Below are 19864 nucleotides of genomic sequence, written 5' to 3'. Positions count from 1 at the left end.
TGATAAAGAGTGAAGCTAAGGAGGGAATGAGGATGTCTCGATCAGTATATGACATTGACACCATTGGAGGATGAAATGGTTATGTGAAGATCAAAACAAAACAGAGGATGCCTTGCCAGTTTTATGCACTTTTCAATTTGGCAAAGCACTGATTGGATATCCTGCTTATGTTTTGAGTGATGAAAACATAATTTTCCTTATTGAGTCACTAAGCTAACAGCCGATTAGAGCTTTAAAAAGGTCTTTCATGATCCCTTTATATTAATAATGTAGCACATCTGTAAATATTTTAAATATAGAAATGTACCATTTCTTCAAGTGGCAGTCACGTTCTTGACATTAAAATGACAAGAATAATAATGACAGTGCTTCTCGCAATGACCATCCATATTTCATATGTCCACACCAAGTGGCCTTTGATGCGCATATTTTTGGATCAAATTTGTTATGCCACATTTTCATTGAGTGCCATCTCATGGACCCCAACGTAGTGTGGCAAGCGACTGATAACTTGAGAACTCCCTTGATCTTAAGTTGGCTCTACTCCTCTGCTCGTGCCCAGGCCGGGATGGCCGTCTCTATTTTGAACAAACCATAGGGGATGCATCTATTTTGCATTAAACCATTTCTTTTTGACGGCCCCCTCTGGAGTGCTGACGGATCTTCGCTCCTCTCCAGCTGGATGCTGGATAGATGTTGGCTATCCGGATGGGACAGTGTGATAGATATAATATACAGGCAGGGTATTCTGTGTGTGTACAGAGGTGCCATTTGGATATTACCTACTGCCTTTTAGTGCCGACGGATGTGCCCAGAGCCAAAAGGAGGTGGGAATTGTTTATTTTCAGAGGGAAGTGGAGGAGAGGGAGGGTGTTGGTGTATTACCTCACATCCCCAGTTAAAAGGGCCAGATTTAACGATGCTTTTGAAAATCTAATTCACATTTTCCCCTTTTTGGTCTAAATATAAACTCGCAGGCTCCTTTACCTGCCTGTTCATGGCGGAGGCAAACACTTTGGCATTCCGTTCCTGTGGGTGCCGGGAGGCAATTATTTAGAGAATGCAAAGTTTGCCGCGGTTGGTAGGCGAGGTGTTAATTACCTTGGTGGGTTCACACAATGCCTCCACAACTTTCTTATGTTTTCCTCAGACCCTGTTATTGGCTAATTAATTATGAATCGGCTTGCAGGTGATCCATCTGTGAGAGGCAACATGATTGAACCCCCTCAGATCATTTCCCCCTCGTATCCCCGGAACAACGCAGCGGAAAAAGTTCTAGACTTCAACCCGTATGATGACTAACTTCCTGCCGATGTGCGACGATCGGTGGGGGGCATTTGAATGACAGGCGGGGAGTGTAGGGGACTCTGGTGTCAGGGACAGGAGGTCTCCGAGGTTTGGACATTAATGAGCAGAGGGGCTGATCTGAACGGCGGGGGTAAATGAGAATGTCCAATTGACCCGTGACCAGGGTAATGGTCTGGGAGCACCGACGTGGCAGTGCCCTTTTGTGACACTTCTGTAGACGCACTATCAAATGCCCTCTATTTGACCGTCAGGTGCAGGGTTGATTAGCTAGTACAATTCATTTCATGAGTCCATTTGTCCACACAGAAAGTCTGCAGGGTGAAGCGTAGTGAAGAAAATTAATAATGGGGAACTACATTGAACCTGGAGCTTAAATAACTTGTCCAAGTAGCACAGAAAAAAAGGAAATGAAAACTCAATGCTCTCTCTGCATCCAGTTTTTTTTGTTCTTTGGACTCCTTACTTCTGCTGTATTGCGCTGTACCTTGTGCAAATTATGTGCACTTGCTCCTTTGATGTCTGATGTTTGGAGACCCTGAAACAGACGCTGGCCTAGAGAGGTGGAGAAGCCTGCTTTGAACTGAGTATTCCGTCAGCGACTTATTAATGGCCATCAACAAAGTTCAAACTTGTGCTTTGTGATCTGGTCTGTTTAATATTCAAGTTGAGCCTAAAGATATGGATTGGGTTAGACATTTCAAACACTGAATTGTTTCTACTCTTGTACCCGGCTAAAGCTTCACTCTAAAGCCCAATGTTTATAAATTGGACCAACAAGAAGATCACGTAACCCTAAATCCACTCTTAACATCTGATGACTGGAGGAAGGAGTTGACTTAATTAAAAAAACACGAAAGGATTCCCGTGCAAGATATTGACCCTGGTTGATGCCAATTTTGCAGGGGAGAAAACACATTTATTCCTGGATCATTATGTCAAGTCCTGCAGCCCCTTGACTCTAAAGGCCAACTCGCTCACACTCCCTGCCCTTCATTCTCCCCGGCCCGTCTATCTCCACCCACAGCTTGTAGCCTCAGACGTCATGCAGAGGGCTGCATGATCCACCCTGAAGTCCAAGTGAACTGCGAACAGCGAGGTAGATAAACATCCAGCTGCAGATGCCTACCCCCTCCCCTCGCAGACAACACCACAGAAACAGTCCCTCTCGCTCATCTGTCGGTGGGCCTGGTGCCGGCCTCTGCAAACATATCAGGGAGAGATGATGTGTCCCTGGGGGCCCTGGAAGACGCCGGGGGAGAGAGGCAGCTCTTCATCACCAAAGACCCAGTTCTCTGGCGCTTTCCCCCCATCGTCGGCCGAGGCACACCTGTTAAAGTGGATCGGAGGAGGGGAGGGCGTCTATGAGAAATACAAAGCTTTTACTTTGACTTCATGTTTGTATTGATGCTGTCGCCGTACTACAGAACAGCCCAAAGAAATAAAAGGGTTTTTTTTTCATTCAGGGTCATTCCAAAATCTGCCGCATCGTCCCTGTGAGCTAATCTCGGGTTCTGATCATCTTTGTTAAATCAGCATTCTTATTAAATCCACCCCAGCCACCCTAATTAACCTCCTTTTTTTACACAGAGACACCACTACCCGGCTCTTTCTTCGCTGCTGCATAATTCCCGGGGAATTATACTTCACGGAAATGATTGGAATAGCCTCAGCCTCAGCCAAACACGCATTTGCTCTTTCAAGGTAGCCTTTCTTTCCTTCTTTCCTTCTTTTTCTCCTTGAGACGGAAGAAAGAAAGACAAAACATTGTGTGAGTGACAGAGGCACAGCTGGTCTCCGGCTCTCCATGCTCCCCACCCCCCCTGGCCGTCCTCGCACCTCTGGCAGCCCCGTTTCTGTGGGAAGCCACCGCAGGCCACCACGGGCCATCTCGCGCAGGGCTGCAGAGTGGGATCATTTGTACGCAGTCAGTCATGTGGCTCCGACCACACAGACAAAGAGGCATGGGGGAGGGGGGGGGATGCAGGCGGGGAGGCAGGGAGGGAGGGAAGGGGTACAGGTGGTGGGGGTGGGGGTGGTGGTGTTGTTGCTGTAGAAGGCTGAGGCCCATTCACAATGGACAGATGGACAGCAAGCAGGGATCGGTTATTATAAATCTGCAATCAATTGACTGATGAGGGACACTGGGAGGGGGGCGTGAGGGATGGAGAGAGAGAGTGATGGAGAGAGGGCGAGGGACTGGAAGCGGGGGAGGGGAGAGAGAATGCACGAGAGTGATGGAGGTGAGTTATTTTGGATAAGTGAGCCGTTCTCTTTCCTTCAGGGTCACACTGGACACTGGATGGTCTGCTTGATGTCCACATAATGATGAAACCTGCTACAGGGAACACACTACCTGAAACATTGATGCAGCCCAAGCCCCACCTCGCCCACACCACCACCACCACCACAATTGCGAGGGAGAGAGAGGGAGAGAATAGAAATCCAATGGACAGCACATAACACACTGAATTTTTCATTGGTTCTCGATCTCTGCTATGTGCCCACAAACCCCCTTTCCAAGAGATGAGTCAATGCAGCGCTCAGGATGAACGGAAGAGGCACCAGAACCAAACAAACCCACACAGAAAATACGAAGAACACCACCAACCCCAGAAACAGGTTTACCTCTTTATCCCCTCCATCAATCATAACACATCACCGAAGAGGGGCAAGGCAAAGCTACAAGCGCAGAGTGTTGGCTCTCTCCAATACTATATGTCCCACTTGTTCAAGATAAATGGCAAGGAGGAGGAGGAGGAGGCGGAGGGAAGGAGGGGAGGAGGATTGAACATCAGAGGGGCTGCAGGAGAAGGATGCTGAAGGCATAGCTATTGACAGACCAGTGTCAAGTTGGCAGTCGTCCCTACATAGATATCCCCATGTCCTTGTCTTTGAAGGGAGTTGGATCAGACCAAAAGGTGTTTTAATAACATTACATTACATTTAGTCTCACAAATCAGACTTTAGTTTAAAGGGGACATATCATACCACCAGGTGTGAGTGTGATTAGCCATTACAAGCAGGTTTGAAAATGTGCAGCATTGTGACATCACAGGTGGGCGTGTCCATCTAGATGTGTGCTGGATAGATCAGTCTACCAGCCTACCCAGTAGACTAGCAAACGCTGCTCATCTATCCGTCACACATCTAGGTGGACATGCCCACCTGTGATGTTACAATGCTGCAAAACGGCTTGTAATGGCTAATCACACTCACACCTGGTGGTATGATATGTCCCCTTTAATATCTGAGGTGTAGCAGTAAACAAGCTCATGTCTGGGTGAATGAGGAGTTACACTTGCTTTTGCTTTCTAATTGTCTCGGCCAATTATGTTGGTGTAAGTTTAGTTGTTGGTGTACAATAGTAAAAAAAGAGTCTGTTTCATATCAACACCCTGAAGACAGGTAACTGTAGAAATGCGTTTGAGAATTAGCTTTGTTTGGGATGATATCTCAGAAAACGGGACACTAAGAGTAACTCTGTCCCTTGCAGTCCTGGTTTCTGGCCCAAGGTGCTTTAGGGGATGACAGGCTAGTAGGCTGTCTGGATCCCCAGATTACATCACACCAAGCAAACATTTTTGTTTGCTTGGTGTAAGTTTATTGTTTATTATTTTAGGTGGCGGTGTATGTTGCAGCAACTCTGAGAGATAAGAGGCATGCACTCTGGCCCCAATGCTAACCGTGGCTACCCAGAAAGCCCCTCTCCACATCGCTATGCAAAGTTAGCTGTTGCATATGTCTTAGCCTTGCATGTTTGAATAAGGATAAATGTTGCAGCCTTCAAGCTACCATTGCTACACATGAACTTGTGGGATTGACTGATGTCTTTTGGGGATTCACAGAGTACTACCAATCTGCTTACTTAGCTTATTCTCATTCAACACCTCTCCCACATGTCTCCCCTGTGCATGCACGCACACACACACACACACACACACACACACACACACACACACACACACACACAGACACACACACACACACACACACACACAGACACACAGACACACACACACACACACACACACACACACGTGCACATAACACCCACATACCCGCGCACACATTCACATACACAAACACACACACATACACACACACAGACGGCCAGACAGAAATGCTAGGTATACACATGGAATCATGGAGTTTTGATAGGTAATTACAGAATTGATCAGGAGCTCAGCAGGCAATTATCAATGTAGAGCTTCAGTGAATATCAATGAGGCTGCGAAGGCTTTAGCAAGAGTGGTGGGGTATGGCTGCTGGCGGCACATTTCTAATATCCTTCATTGTGCGTGCGTTTTGATATCGGCAGTGCCGGAGTCGGTATAGGTGAACATTTTCCAGATCACTCTTATATTTGATTTCTCTTACTGATCAGAGGAAGGCAATTCCCGACCTTTCACACGGCACATAACAAGAGGAACCCGAGGCAGACTGAATAATAATTTCTTCCTCTGTAGTGTCTCCTCCAAGAGGTGTTTTTATCCCTTCCTGCCTTCCGTTCCCTGGTGCTCATTTCACTTTTCCCTACGTAATGTTCTCGCCTCCTTGTCCGATCGTTCCTCTTCATCTCCCCCCACCCCCCCCCAACAAATACCACTCCTCTTCCTCCTACACAGTTTTTTCTGTATTTCCTCATTCAGAGCTTAATAAATTTTGCAAGTCTACGAGGTTTGGCCGTGGCTCTGTGGGACCACAATAAATCCAAAGCAAAGCAGAAGCGGTATGGTGGGTTCTGAGTATTGACATTATTATCCTTGAACAAGGACAGCGCAACAATGAACCCTTTTAGACCTAACCTTTAGAGACTGAGGGAAAAAATGGAAGTTGTTGCTTGTTTGGTAGGCAATAGTAGGGAAGGCCAACCTCTGACTACTTCTTCTCTCTCTCCCTCTCTCTCTCTCTCTCTCTCTCTCTCTCTCTCTCTCTCTCTCTCTCTCTCTCTCTCTCTCTCTCTCTCTTCTCTCTGCCTCAATCTAAGTCGTCCAGTGACTTGCTAAAGGCAATTCATATTCCTATGCTACGCGGAGCCCTTCATTTTAGGCGGATCACGTGAACGCTGTCGGCTGTCTTCTCCCTACTCAAACAAGTCCGATAATTACCTAATTAAGATGTTGTGGAGGACCCGTGTGTATGGGTGTGTCTGTGTATGTGTGTTTGTGTGTGTGTGTGTGTGTGCTGGTTTACTGCAACAGCTTGTAAAAAGAAGCACCTAAAAAGAAGCACCATGAAGTGGAGGTGTTGCCATTGGTTACAGATGAGCAGGGCCCAGCTGCCAACCAATCAAAAGATAACGGGGACATGACATCACAATGAAAAGGCATCAAAAACCTTGCTACTTGGTATAAGTACTCCTTCTTGACATTTTTCTGGTTGTTGATTGTTGTGTTTTAATTCCATATATTATTTTCGTTCTTTTGAAGCCGCCGCGTCACGCATCGTTAGCGAATCAGACAGATGCTACGGCTAATTGCATAACATCCAATTAAAAGCTGCCTTGTCACAGCGGAGCATAATGGGCTCGAGGTGGAGACTGGGCAGGGGGTGAGGACCCTTTCAGGCAGGTTGGCTGACGCACTGCCACCTCTGACCCCCTCTCACCCCACCACACACCTACCCACACATCCAATCAGGGAGCGCAGGCACGATTAATCAATAGTCAGCTAAACAGCGGCTGTCTCTCCACCTCTATATTATTTTGCACACTCTGATTATCACCCCAATCCCAGGACTACCACCTCCACCGCCACATCCTACCCCCACCCTGGAGTCAGACTAACACCTCCACCCCCACATCCTACCCCCAACCTACAGACAGACTAACACCTCCACCCCTACATCCTACCCCCAACCTACAGACAGACTAACACCTCCACCCCTACATCCTACCTCCAACCTACAGACAGACTAACACCTCCACCCCTACATCCTACCCCCAACCTACAGACAGACTAACACCTCCACCCCTACATCCTACCCCCAACCTACAGACAGACTAACACCTCCACCCCTACATCCTACCCCCAACCTACAGACAGACTAACACCTCCACCCCTACATCCTACCCCCAACCTACAGACAGACTAACACCTCCCACATCCTACCCCCAACCTACAGACAGACTAACACCTCCACCCCTACATCCTACCCCCAACCTACAGACAGACTAACACCTCCACCCCTACATCCTACCCCCACCCTGGAGTCAGACTAACACCTCCACCCCCACATCCTACCCCCAACCTACAGACAGACTAACACTTCGACTCAGCCCACTACTGCTCCTGCCTCCTTCTCTATCCCTCTCTTTCGTCCTCTTTGAAACTCAAGAGATAGTGTAGGACTGAGCCTGTGTGTGTGTGTGTGTGTGAGAGCATGTGTGTGCCATCCATTGCATATTAGTAAACTTGCATGTTCATATCAGTATGAATCAAGTATAAACAACACAACTGTGTGTGTGTGTGTGTGTCAGTTCGTTTGCGTTTCTGACCGTGCATCTGTGTTTGCCCGGGTTAATGCTGTGCGTTCTGAAATCAGATGTGTGTCCATCTCTGCAACCACAACACACAACAACAACAAAGAGGTGACGCTACCGCCCCACTCTTTACGCCAGGGAGCCTTGAGATTGAGTCTGTTATTGGGTGGGAGTGGACTCCTGCTGGGATGTGAGAGTGCTAGCAACGGTAGGGAGCAGCGACTTTCACCTCATTGTCTGCCAGCATCCACGGAGAAAAATAGATGTATAACAAGGAGGCACCTCAACTGTCAGATCCAGATGGAGGCACAGAAACACACACACACACACACACACACACACACACACACACACACACACATACACACACACACACACACACACACACACACACACATATACAGACACACACGCACACACTAAACACGCAGACACACACAGAGTTAAAAATAAATAAACACACGTCATTTATGGTCAGGCTGCAATACCCTCAGTTAGGGAATTAACAATTTGAATAAGTCATGGACAAAAGAGTGTGTTGGATACAGTGTGTTAAAAAGGCATGGATTCTAAAAATTCTTTGCTTTCTTTCAAACACAAACGTACACACACTCACAAACATAACTCAGAAGCAACCAGAAGCATCTACAGGTCTACAGTATCTTATTTTGTATTATATTTTGAAGGCCACAGCACTTTAACTTGTTATAAATTGTAGTGTGTAACTTACGAAAAATCAATTCAAAAGTACAAACTCAAACTGCATATTTGTAGTGAAATGTTTTGTCTCGTTTTATACTATCCTTACAATGTCACACTTTAAGAATTCATGACGGTAGGATAGCAAATCCGAAGGCAAAGCAAGAACATACACAGGCTGCCTTGACCTGGACCTGGGTTCAAATCAATTCCTGTATGCAGACCTTGCAAGTATGCCTTTGGTTTTTATTGTCCAGGCACTCTGGTTTAAGTAGAGGATGAGTGTACGACACGTGATGTTTTTCCTTCGAACATTACGGTTCTATGTTTGTTTATCATTGTATCATGCCCGTGAGAACATCAATGTGCTGGTATTCCAGCAGTGACGCTGAGCACATTTAGCCAGCAGCCATACATATCCCTAGATGGCAGTAGTAAGTTAGGCTTCAGAGTGAATTGCCTGCACTGGTGGAGAGGGGGATACGTGGGTGTGTTTGTGTGTGTGTGTGTGTGTGTGTGTGCGCTTGTGTGTGCGTGCGTTTGAGTTTTTCCTTTTGTCTTTTCCCAAGGGAGAAGGCTTAAGTGTGTTTGCATATTTAAAAAGGAGAAAAAAAACATCAACAAAGATTAATATTAGAACATACCTATGAAAAACTACAGGAATGTGATGTTATTCATCGCTCGCAAGATCACAATGGCTCCTTCACTCCCAAATAAATAAAAGTATTTGTGGGGCCTTATGTTTCCCCCTTTGTGGCTTACAACGGAGATAATTACGTTGAAATTGCTCTCTCTCTATTCAAATAGCTTCTGTATAACAATTGGAAATGGCATTACAGTTGCTCTGCATTTGTGAAAATTCAGGTTCACTGCACATTTCCTCCGAGATGCACGTTGGAAACTGCTAGATCCAATTGCGAGTTGCACCGCTCACACACCCATCCCGAAGGGCGATGGTGTTATGAAAATCACTAAGGTCCATCGTTTAAGATTAATAGAAACGGCACCCTATATAGGTTCCAGTTTCAAACAAATGACTCTTAGTGGCACCACTGCCCTAACGGCCTGTGTTGTTTCCCAGGAAACGGGAACACATACGGGCCTCTGATGGTTTTATTTATGCATCACCGAGTGTGGCTGAAGAATCTTAAATCAATTTGATGGCAGTTTAACCCCACAGCATGTCATCTGCTGCATGCCCGTGCGAGCGCATATTAAAAAACAAACAAATGTAAACACATACCAAACAACCAGAGCTCTATCTTTCCCTTTCCAAAAAAGATCCATTTTATGTTCTGGTGCTGCACTAGCCCCTCCTCAAAAAAAAATATGAGGAGGATTGTGTGGCGAATGGCTTTGTTTGTCCCCCCGCTTGATTAGCAAAGTCTCCCTGCCTCTGGGGGTCTGGGGAGTGGGCGGCAATGGGACCTCATCACTCTAGCACCATGGCGTGCCACCTCATACTCCCACGACAAGGTGACAGGCCGGAGTGGCGTCGTTCCGTCTGATTTTCTACCCCTCCGTTCAAAAAACTGTCAAGACAAGAATGCAGCAAATGTCATGCCTTGTTTGAAAAAAAACAACCATATTTGTCTGGTTGCTCCACTGATGGAATTGCTTTTGACATCCCAGGCCGGAGGAGTGTTGCATCGGTTTGGCAGGATGCGTGGTGCTAGCAAAGGCCAAACCACTAGCTCATGTGCTTGTTTGGCTCGTCACGATGGTGAGTATACAACAAGGGCTTGGGCAGGGTCGGTTGATGCATCTCTGCCATGTTTTGTTCAATCGCGAGCAGCCTTGAAAGCTGTGGCAGCTTGTTAGTTGAAGCCCAGCTGGTTAATGTTACAAAAACCATCACCAAAGCTTCAACAGGTGGCTTGCGCAGATCCAAGGGCACCGGTGTCTAAACAAATCCTGCACCTATAGAGAGAGTGTGGCTCCTGGTGCTCTGCAGGTACATGGAGATGACTGACCTCAGCTGCACATGGACCTCGTGTTTGAGGACGCCCGCGGTTCATCTGGGGGTGTTGTACTAGTGACAGGCGGACGGGCCTGGACGTGAGAGCTCCATCATCCTGGGTGCTGTATGTCAGGCCCTGGAACCCCGGGGAGTGACATACGGGGATCGCCGCAGGCCTATTAGGCTGCCCTGGCCTCAGTCATCCCAGAAGCCCGGCTCTTAGCAGCATCGCTGGGTCTACTGTTGATTCTCCCTGACACAGCTGCTGGTCCGGAGTGAGCATCACTCGTATTGACAGATGCAAGCCCTCTTGGTTCAGTGCTGTGCTCATTATTAGCATAAGGGCTATGGACGTAAGCTGCCATGGTGAATGTGTATTGTGTTGGACGGAGGTTGCTAATAAGGGTTAAAGGTGAAGTTGAATAGGCATATGAGGCAAGCAAATCTTTTGGAATCTTTTTTTGTTTCACAACAAAACAGCTCTGCTGCCGCTGGAGGAAATGATAAGTCAGACGGGGAATTAAATAACGAGCAGTGTTTCAGAGGTCAAGGTAGAAAAGGTGGAGGACATACAATCGCTTGGCAGACCAGACCATTGTTATGGGGAAAATGCTGTCTGGGTTCAAAAGACATCCCTGGCAAACTCCAGAGCATGGGCAGTTCTCGGTTGAATGAAGCTACAGACAATGCAATCCTGAAAATTGGATACAGTATTGGCATGGTAGAAAAAATTTAAAAAATCTATTAAATTCAAACCTTCTAGTTTGACTTGTTCTTTCCCTGTAGCAACTCGACCACAAAACTAAATTTAGTTTGGACCCATAATCATTCCTAGGTATTAGAAAACGTTTTTTTCGTCTTGAAGTTCACTCTGCTTAATCCATCCTTCTGCCTAGACATTGACGATAACACTTCTTGTGGGCATATTAATCAAATGAAGAAGCTTAACCCAAATAAAGTAATAATGTTGCAATTACAATGAATGTGCTAAAATGATAAAATAGACATCATCCATAGAAAAGGATACGTTTAATGCATGTTTGCTTCCCTGCTTAAGTCTGCATGGCCAACCAACAACTACAGGTAGACTACACCTAGTGACTGTTGTCTGGAACCCCCCCATCCCCCCCAAAAAAAAACATCCCCATTTTCTTTCAGGAGGACTTATAGGCTACCATTAAATCAGGGCATTACCTCGCCTGCTCCATGGAGCTGCTAAGTGTTGCAGTGTGTGTGAAACACTCAGGGTGGTTCTCTGTGTGCGAGGGAGCTAGCTAAGGGTTCCAAAAGGTCCGGGGAGAACACCGAGATGGATGGTGGAGGGGCTGTGCAAGCCGTAGGCCTAACCAGGGACTTTCTGCCGTGTGTATGAGTGTGTGTGTGTGTGCGTGTGTGTGTGGGGGTTGTCTAGTGTCTCTTAAAACGGCTTTGTGCTGCCAGTTCACTTCGAGTTGGACCCATCATTGCAACACTGTGTGGAATCTCAAGGATGCTAAAAGCAGAGACCTCACAGGGTTAAATATTACACACACACACACATATATATATATATATATATATATATATATATACATAAAGCAAAACATATGGATCGACATTGATCCTGGAAGTCAAGCAGAAACTTTTTTTGCATCACAAATTGTTGTGATAAGTTATTATAAATTTAACAGTTAGTTTACAGATTGTATTAGTGGGTAGTTTACTATTATATTCCGCCTTGTTATAAGACATGACATTAGTCTATTATTTTAAATACAAAATTGAATGAAGAAAAAGCCGAACATGATTCTGGAAAATAAGTGGTCTCCAAATCTCTGAACGACATCACCTCTTGTTAGATCAGTCATATCTCCTTCCCTAAACACACTGGCACGCTCACAGTAAAACGTCAGAAAAGGCTCTTAAAACTGATCGCCGTAGCCTATTCATCCCACCCTGCTCCACCTTGGTGCCATTTATCATTGGAGAGGAGAGAAAAAAAAGACAAGAAAGGCGCACTCCCGCTCCCAACCCGCCTTCCATCATCTGCCCCCTCTCATCCCTCTGTCTCTCTCTCTCTTTCTCCTTCTCCCTCTCCCTCTCTCTCTCTCTCTCTCTCTCTCTCTCTCTCTCTCTCTCGCGCGCTCTCTCTCGCTCTCTCTCTCTCCCCCCCCCCCCCCCCCCCCCCCCCCCACACACACACACACACACACACACACGCGTACCTCACTCACACCGCACACCTAAAGAGCTCCACAGCGGCGTGGATGTGCGGACTGGTCGGGGTGTGTTGGTCCGCTCTGCAAACCGCTTTCCAGTTGATTTTTTTTTTTTACTGAATAACGGCTCTCGACGACACCGAGGAGGGGGGAGACTCGGTCGGACTGGCGGGAGAGAGAAGTGCCGTGGCTCGAGCCCGCTCTCCGCAACGATGTCCCAATTCGTTATCGCCTTTCTCTCCATATCGGGATTATTTTCGCGCATCGAGCCCCTGGTCGCCTCGGACTCGGCGGAAGGTAAGGACGAACTGAGCGGATGCGCAGTCTACTCAAACTTGGCACTCTGTTGGTGCATGGGCTTCAATTACTACTTCCTTACCTGCTCCTATTGGTGTGATTTCCTTGAATTATAGGATGAAACCGGTAATTTCTTAAGCTTTTCTCCATCATTTGCGGTCGGATTATGCTATTTGTAGATGTAGTCCTGGTTGTAACGAGAGCATAACGGAGGGCAAGCCCATATGCAATTTTTTGGGGACTTAAGCCGTTCCGGAACATCGGTGGTCTGTGCACGTTCCGTGGCAAATCTCTGAAACAACCCCATTGACTTGTTCAGGCCCATACATTGGATAAAAGCCACGGGAGTCGTGGGGGCACCTTGGACTTGTTAAACACTTGGCTGTGGGTAAACGGCTTTACATTTCCAGGAACTACGGAGTATGTGTGTGTGTGTGTTTGTGTGTGTGCGCGGAGCATGAACCATAGCATCAGTAAGGCTACTAACCGATATGCAGCAGGTGAACTCCCGGCATCAGCGGAGTCGACGAGTCTGATCTACCTGTATAAAGTCTGCTCTCCATGTATTTAAAGTCTGCTCTACATGTATGCTATGTCGGCTAGTTTGGCATGGGGGTGAAACGCAGAGCGCGTGCGGCGTGGGCTCGGTGTAAATAGCGGGAAACACAGTAGCCCATTACGCAACGTATCGACCGTTAACGAATATGAAAATGATTGCATGTCCTCGGTATACTCTGCGGATGTGTGGCAATTGTTTGAGGTTAATGAATATTGATAAAAAACAAAACAAAACGGTTGTCCCACTTTATGCATTAAATGGTAGCCTATTGTCTTTTTTGTAATTTGCATTCAATAATTACAAGCTCAGCGAGTTGAAACTCGCCGTTTTTTTCTTGAGCCTAGACTGTGTTAAACACACGTTCAAAAATAAAGGAGGTAGAGTCTCAGACACACACACACACACACACACACACACACACACACACACACACACACACACGCGCGCGCGCGCACACACACACACACACACACACACACACACACACACACACACACACACACACACACACACACCCCACACACACACACACACACACACCCCACACACACACACACCGTAATATCTGGTACCTCTTCGAGGTGCCGTTCTCGACATATTTTGTAATATTGTAAGCAGATGCAAATGCTCACAGCAGTGTCTTTCCAAAACATTGTTATGACAGCAATCCAAAGTTGTCTGCAGTAAACTGGTTGTGGTACCAATTGATCACAAATTAATTAGTTTCTGTGGTTTGTGAAGTAGATTAAGAGTGATGTTGATAATAAACCACTAACTGCCATCTCAGACCCTGTAGAAAGTGAGCTTGCAGTGCTGGAAGTAACTTTTGCTGTGCGTTCTCACCTCCATTAACTGCTCGTTGGGAGCTCAGTATGTTTTCAATGTAGTTCTCTACTGATATATGTCTACTATATATTTTTTTTTGTTGTAGTTTCTAATCAAAACGTCCTCGATCTTTGGTCGTGACCGCAGCACCAGATAAGCATCGGCCAGCACATGCAGCTCAAGGTTGTCTGAAATATACACCCTGTTTATAAAGGGCCACAGCAACGGAGGCTGCTGGAAGGTGTCACCCTTTCACTAATGTAGAGACGGCTTCCTTTAGGAGCTAATTAAGTCAGATCCTATCAATCGGTGTGTATCTCTGTGTGTGTGTGCATGCGTTTGTGCATGTGTGAGTTAGGGGTGAGCACATGCGTTGGATGGTTCAGCAGAGAATCTGATAGGAATGGGAGATAGAGATGCAATTGAAGATCAAAGAGATAAGTGAGTGACCTTGTCCTATTTGTTGACCAATACAGTAAAAGCTTTAGAGCTAATCTGCTGATTCAGTCAACATACATTTGTATCGAGTGATCCAATAATAAACTCTTAGCATCATATCCTCGGTTATGCATTAGCTGCTACTCTACAGCTCTACTGAACTAATAAGTGTTCGGTCCAATTTATATTACCAAGGTAGCTGTATTACTCTGTTGTATTGCTTGAAAAAAGGGGGAAATCAGTTACCGAGTTGCGTTCGTTCATGATAAATCAGAATTTAAGGAGGATTATGCAAAACAATGTCCTCAGAATCCCCTGGTCCACTCAGAAAAAAAGAAAATCATCAAAGACAACGAAGACTCGCCTGAATGGACCTCCAGGCTCTCAATCGTATTTCACACTGTGTTAAGGTTACGTAACGTGAAGAGCAGGGTCAGGAGACTTTCCAGGGAAACTGCTAGGTTGTAACTTACTGTTGACCTTCTATGGCGGGACTGAGTCTTGTTTTCATAGCTGTCTTAAATCTCTGCCTGGAGGACATTAACTTCAAATGAGCTCACGAGCACACGGACGCGGCTCAGCCCCGCACTTCTGTCCACATCCTGTCCTTACAGGGCAGCCAATGTGTCCGCCTCAGCGACACATGATCCCCCAGAGGGCCAACCGGTGGTAACCTCCAGACCCCTGATGGCTGGATCTTTATTTTGTTTTTGGAGAAACCACAAACGGGTCCAGGTTTAGGCTTAGTTTTTCTTTAAACGTCCCCTTGAAGCCCAGAGGAAGTACAGAGTCATATCAGGAAGTACTCACCGGGTGGCTGGCCAGCCGACATCTGAGGTCCCGCAGGGCACTGGCAGTGCCCGTATAGGAGGTGGGGTGTTTGGGTTGGAGGATTTTTTGCTGCTTCTTCTTCTTCTTCTTCTTCTACCTATTTTAGTAGTTTTGTGCGTGGTGAAAGCAAATTAGTTTTCAAGGCAGCCAGAATACTTTTGACTCAGAGCAGATGTTGCTAGTATCTTGGACAGCCGTGAAATCCAGAGGCCACGTTTACATAAAGCCCGACTTTCATTTTTCAATATCCACACAAAGCCTCACTACACTATCAAGCACTCACAAAATGACTAACCGTGCTCCCAGTGCACCTCTTTTGTGTTTTCTTTCTTTGGGTTGATTACTCCGATTTTCTTTTTTGGACCATCAGTAGTCCTTAACGGAGCGATTTTAGGCCGAGCGTTTTCCACTCAAGTTCATGAGCCACACAGAGAAATGTTTGCGAACAGCAGCTGGAATAAGGTAACCACCAGAGCCTCAGTGGTTGAAGTGCTACAATCAGCGAGCACTTACATGTATTGAAGGGCAGAGGTGGGAGCGCAGCCTCCGGCGTGGAGTTTGATGGCGCTCCCAGGTGTGTCATTGCATTACAGGATGTTGTCGCGAGGCCTCGTGCCTCTGCCTCACCAGAACACAATTATTGACCGCAGTAACCATTGGATTTTGATTGTGTCAACTTCAGTATCGCCCCGCTCCTTGTCTTAGCGGGCCACAATTGAATCAGCCATAGATTGGCTGGGATTGCGTAAGCCATTCGCCGCAAATTGACTCTGAGGCATCGATTCCTGGCAGAGGGAGGAGCTAAGGTGTTCAAACCCACATGATTTGCTGGGTGTTGATTTTCCCATTTGACTTAATTATCTGGGCGTTGTGGTTGTGTAGGACATAAGCCCCTCCCCTTTCCCGGGAAAATGTTATAGAATTGAAGATGTGATTAATAAATCAATGAGTCTTGCTTCAGAAGCGACACAATCTCGTCGGAGTTGAATCAAAGTGCTCGGCTCAGCCTGATCCTCAGATGGCTGCTGGAGAAATAAGCATGCATACATTATTGATGATTTAAAATGCAAAATGCCATAACATGCCGCCGAATGAGCGGAGCCCATAGGAGCAAGAGTGGAAGGATTAGCCCGCTTGTAGCGCTGTGTAGCGGTGTGCAATATTTGTATGTCATAGATGTGGAAAGGCAGAGCCGTGACTCTCATGGAAATAAGGGTTTGAAGTGGTTCCTGTTTTCACTGTCCGCCAGGTGGACTTCAGATTGTCGAGGACAAAGTCAGTCAGTTGCTGGAGTTCTTGGAGTACGAACTGTGTCCGGGATAGAGAGAGAGAGAGAGAGAGAGAGAGAGAGAGAGAGAGAGAGAGAGAGAGATGAGAGAGAGAGAGAGAGAGAGAGAGAGAGAGAGAGAGAGAGAGAGAGAGAGAGAGAGAGAGAGAGAGAGAGAGCTTTGAAGAGGTGTCCCAGCAGGGTGGGTGGTAAGGGGCTGGATGGTGTGAGTTGTGTTAGTGGGTCTGTGGCTACCGGGCTGCTCGTCAAATTGAGAGGGGTGAACGGCCAGCTGGATGGAGGCAGCACCCGTAGGATCTGCCCCCTGCATAACAGTGTATGCTCAGCACACACGCACACATTGACACACACGCCCTACTACAGAAGCGGAGGGACGTTTGTTTCGAGTCCATCGGATGCCCTTCTGAAAATGCCAAGGCGGGCTGCTCTTTTTTTGTTTAACCGATGACCAGTGGTGCGATTGACCCCTGTCCCCTCCCAAAGTCCAAACAACTCAGTAAGTGTTCCCAATAGCCGTCATGGTGCAGAGGATACAGGGCGTGCTATGGCAGAGGCGTAGGTTGCCATAGGGATAGTGTTATCGGGAATTGGCCATATACAGAAAGAGAGAGGCAGAGACAAAGGGCTGGACAGAAACCAGAGAGAGAGGCAGAGACAATGGGCTGGAACAAAACCGGAAAGAGAGAGAGAGAGGGGGAGAGAGAAGCCACTTCAGAACATTTTGAAGAAATTCCAATTAGGGCTGCATGATATGAGCAAAAAAGTGTCAACATAGAAAAAATTAAAGCTGTTTATAAAACGACAAAAAAAATTATGCTAGCTTTAATACCTGTATTTACATAGTAGTGTCGTTAAATTAAAAAAGCTATACACAATTAACTCATCATGCAATAAAACGAGGATACTAGCATCTGCTTGACGCTTTGGCAAGTAGGGTTACTGACTGATCAAAATCACAATCCCAAAAAATATTTGAAACTCAGAAAACATTTTATAGAATTTATGTTTCCATAATAAAGAATTTAACAGCTCTAAGAAAGTAATTCTGCATACTGAAATATATAAAAAATATTGAATGCAAAATGCGCAGCTTGTTGCCTCGTTCTGTGCGACCTTACCATGTTTGTTTCATTTAGGCTGTGTAAACATGGATAACCAAAAAGTTTTTTGTAAAAAACAAAAAGATATCACTTCATTACCAAATTGAAACTGGAATTGAAATAAAAAAGGCTTGAGAATGTTTGCTCACACACACCCTTCTGTTCACAATTGTCGATAATGTTGATCATTTTCTTTTAAAGTGACACACAATGGTGTGTCACTTTAAATGTTGCTTCCGCAAGGAATTGTTGGACGGCATTATCTTATTTCCTTTGGTAAAGGATGGTCAAGTGTACCCTATGCTAAAGGAGATAAGTAAGGAAGCATTGAAGGACCTTTCTAGAGAACTCCAACAGCTACATTATATCTGCCACTTGGATGCTTCCGGGTTGTTTCACTCAGTTGGGAACCTTCCTAAGGAAAAGGAGTTCATTGAGTTTATATGTGATTTAACGTGTAATTTAAGTTAAATAATGATAATAATGCTCTGTGTGTTTGTTGATAAGTAAATAACATTGGGTTAATATTATGACATAATGCATACTTTAATGATAAGAATAAATGTCTAGAGAACAGCCATATTAATATAATCAATAGTTTTATAGTTGATTATATAGTTTATGATCAATAAAGTTTATGAAACATTGTTGAACTTCACAGCAACACAAGCACCAGCATGGCTCTTGTAAATATAGCCTCTATCACGGATCAGTCTTTTGCGGTATCAGGTTGATACCTTTTATCAGTAAGCACTAGTACAATTTTCCTTTCACAAATTCCTATGAAAGTCATTAGCGGCTTCAAAAGCCAAACACTTAAGGCACATTTGAATCATTCAAAAATACATAAGCCTGTAATTTACACAATTGTTTGCAATCAGCTTATTGTTCTGATAGCCTAACTACGCATTTGATTGGCTGACCTTTGAGCTGATGCATTCTGGTCAGATTTTGGATAACCATTTAGTCTGCAAGAGGGTAGGCAACCTTAATTGCTTTTCTGAGAAAGCCTTTTTCTCCGCTCTGCTGAAAATGTAACTCCGTTCTTGCTTGTCGGTCTGAACAGCTCCGTCAAACAAATGGTTTAATTTGTCTCAACCGACTACCAAGCACTGACCACCCTTGTCGCATGCAAAGTGGACCCGCCGTTTGGCAAATACATTTTATTTGTTATTATATGGATGATTGGCAATCTAAGAAGAGGAACAGCGTGAAATGGCATTCCGTGATTTCCAAGTGAAAGAGGAAATTAGTGCTGGACATAACGACAAAGGGATGGGAGCTAAGACCGTTTAGAATTGGATGGTGGCAGTACCCACTGCCTATTGTTTACTCTTTACCAGAGCAGATCTCGACTGTGTTATGATTCCTTTTAATGCCGGGCTCACATGGGCTTCATTGAAGTTGATTTGATTTAAATGTTGAATGGGTGCAAGACTGAATTCTGTTATGTTATTTCATGCTGTGTTAAATGGTTACATTTGTAATATGACAAGGGAAATGTGCTAAAAAAGTAATTTTGAGGGTTACTTTCTCTAGAAACCTTTAATTGGGTGGAGGCATGTCATATGCAAATATCATTGTTTTGTAAGCAAAATGCACCTGGAGATGACATTCAATGATGCAGTGTAACAACGCTGTTTCATACTTAATTAAGTAATTCATGATGAACTGCGTGAAAGTCTGGCTATGGACTCGTTTTGGACAAAATGTTGTTCTGTGCATAGGCATAGCTTTAAGGAGGGATGTTGCAATGACCTTGGATGGCCCCCAAAATAATAAAAAATATACAGATAAACCCGATCCGTAACTCCTCAGCTCCGCCGGAGCCGTCTAGCTCCACCTTTAATGAGCACTCCATCAGCTTTTGCATTCGGCCG

At 45.6% G+C, this 19864-nt stretch overlaps 1 protein-coding gene across 1 annotated transcript in view; it reads left to right on the top strand.

Moving 5' to 3' along the window:
* The first annotated feature begins 12857 nt into the window (after window positions 1-12857).
* The window catches only part of lrp1bb (low density lipoprotein receptor-related protein 1Bb), a 226681-nt gene continuing 219674 nt past the window's right edge, over window positions 12858-19864 (top strand). The window contains exon 1 of the mRNA XM_079731578.1: window positions 12858-12943. Coding sequence (XP_079587704.1) covers window positions 12859-12943 — 85 coding nt within the window. The 5' untranslated portion in view covers window position 12858. The remainder of the gene's footprint in view (window positions 12944-19864) is intronic.

Source organism: Pollachius pollachius, assembly GCF_949987615.1.
Source record: "Pollachius pollachius genome assembly, chromosome: 3".
NCBI lineage: Eukaryota > Metazoa > Chordata > Actinopteri > Gadiformes > Gadidae > Pollachius > Pollachius pollachius.
The sequence above is the reverse complement of the archived record's forward strand: the minus strand, read 5'-3'. Positions and strand labels throughout refer to the sequence as shown.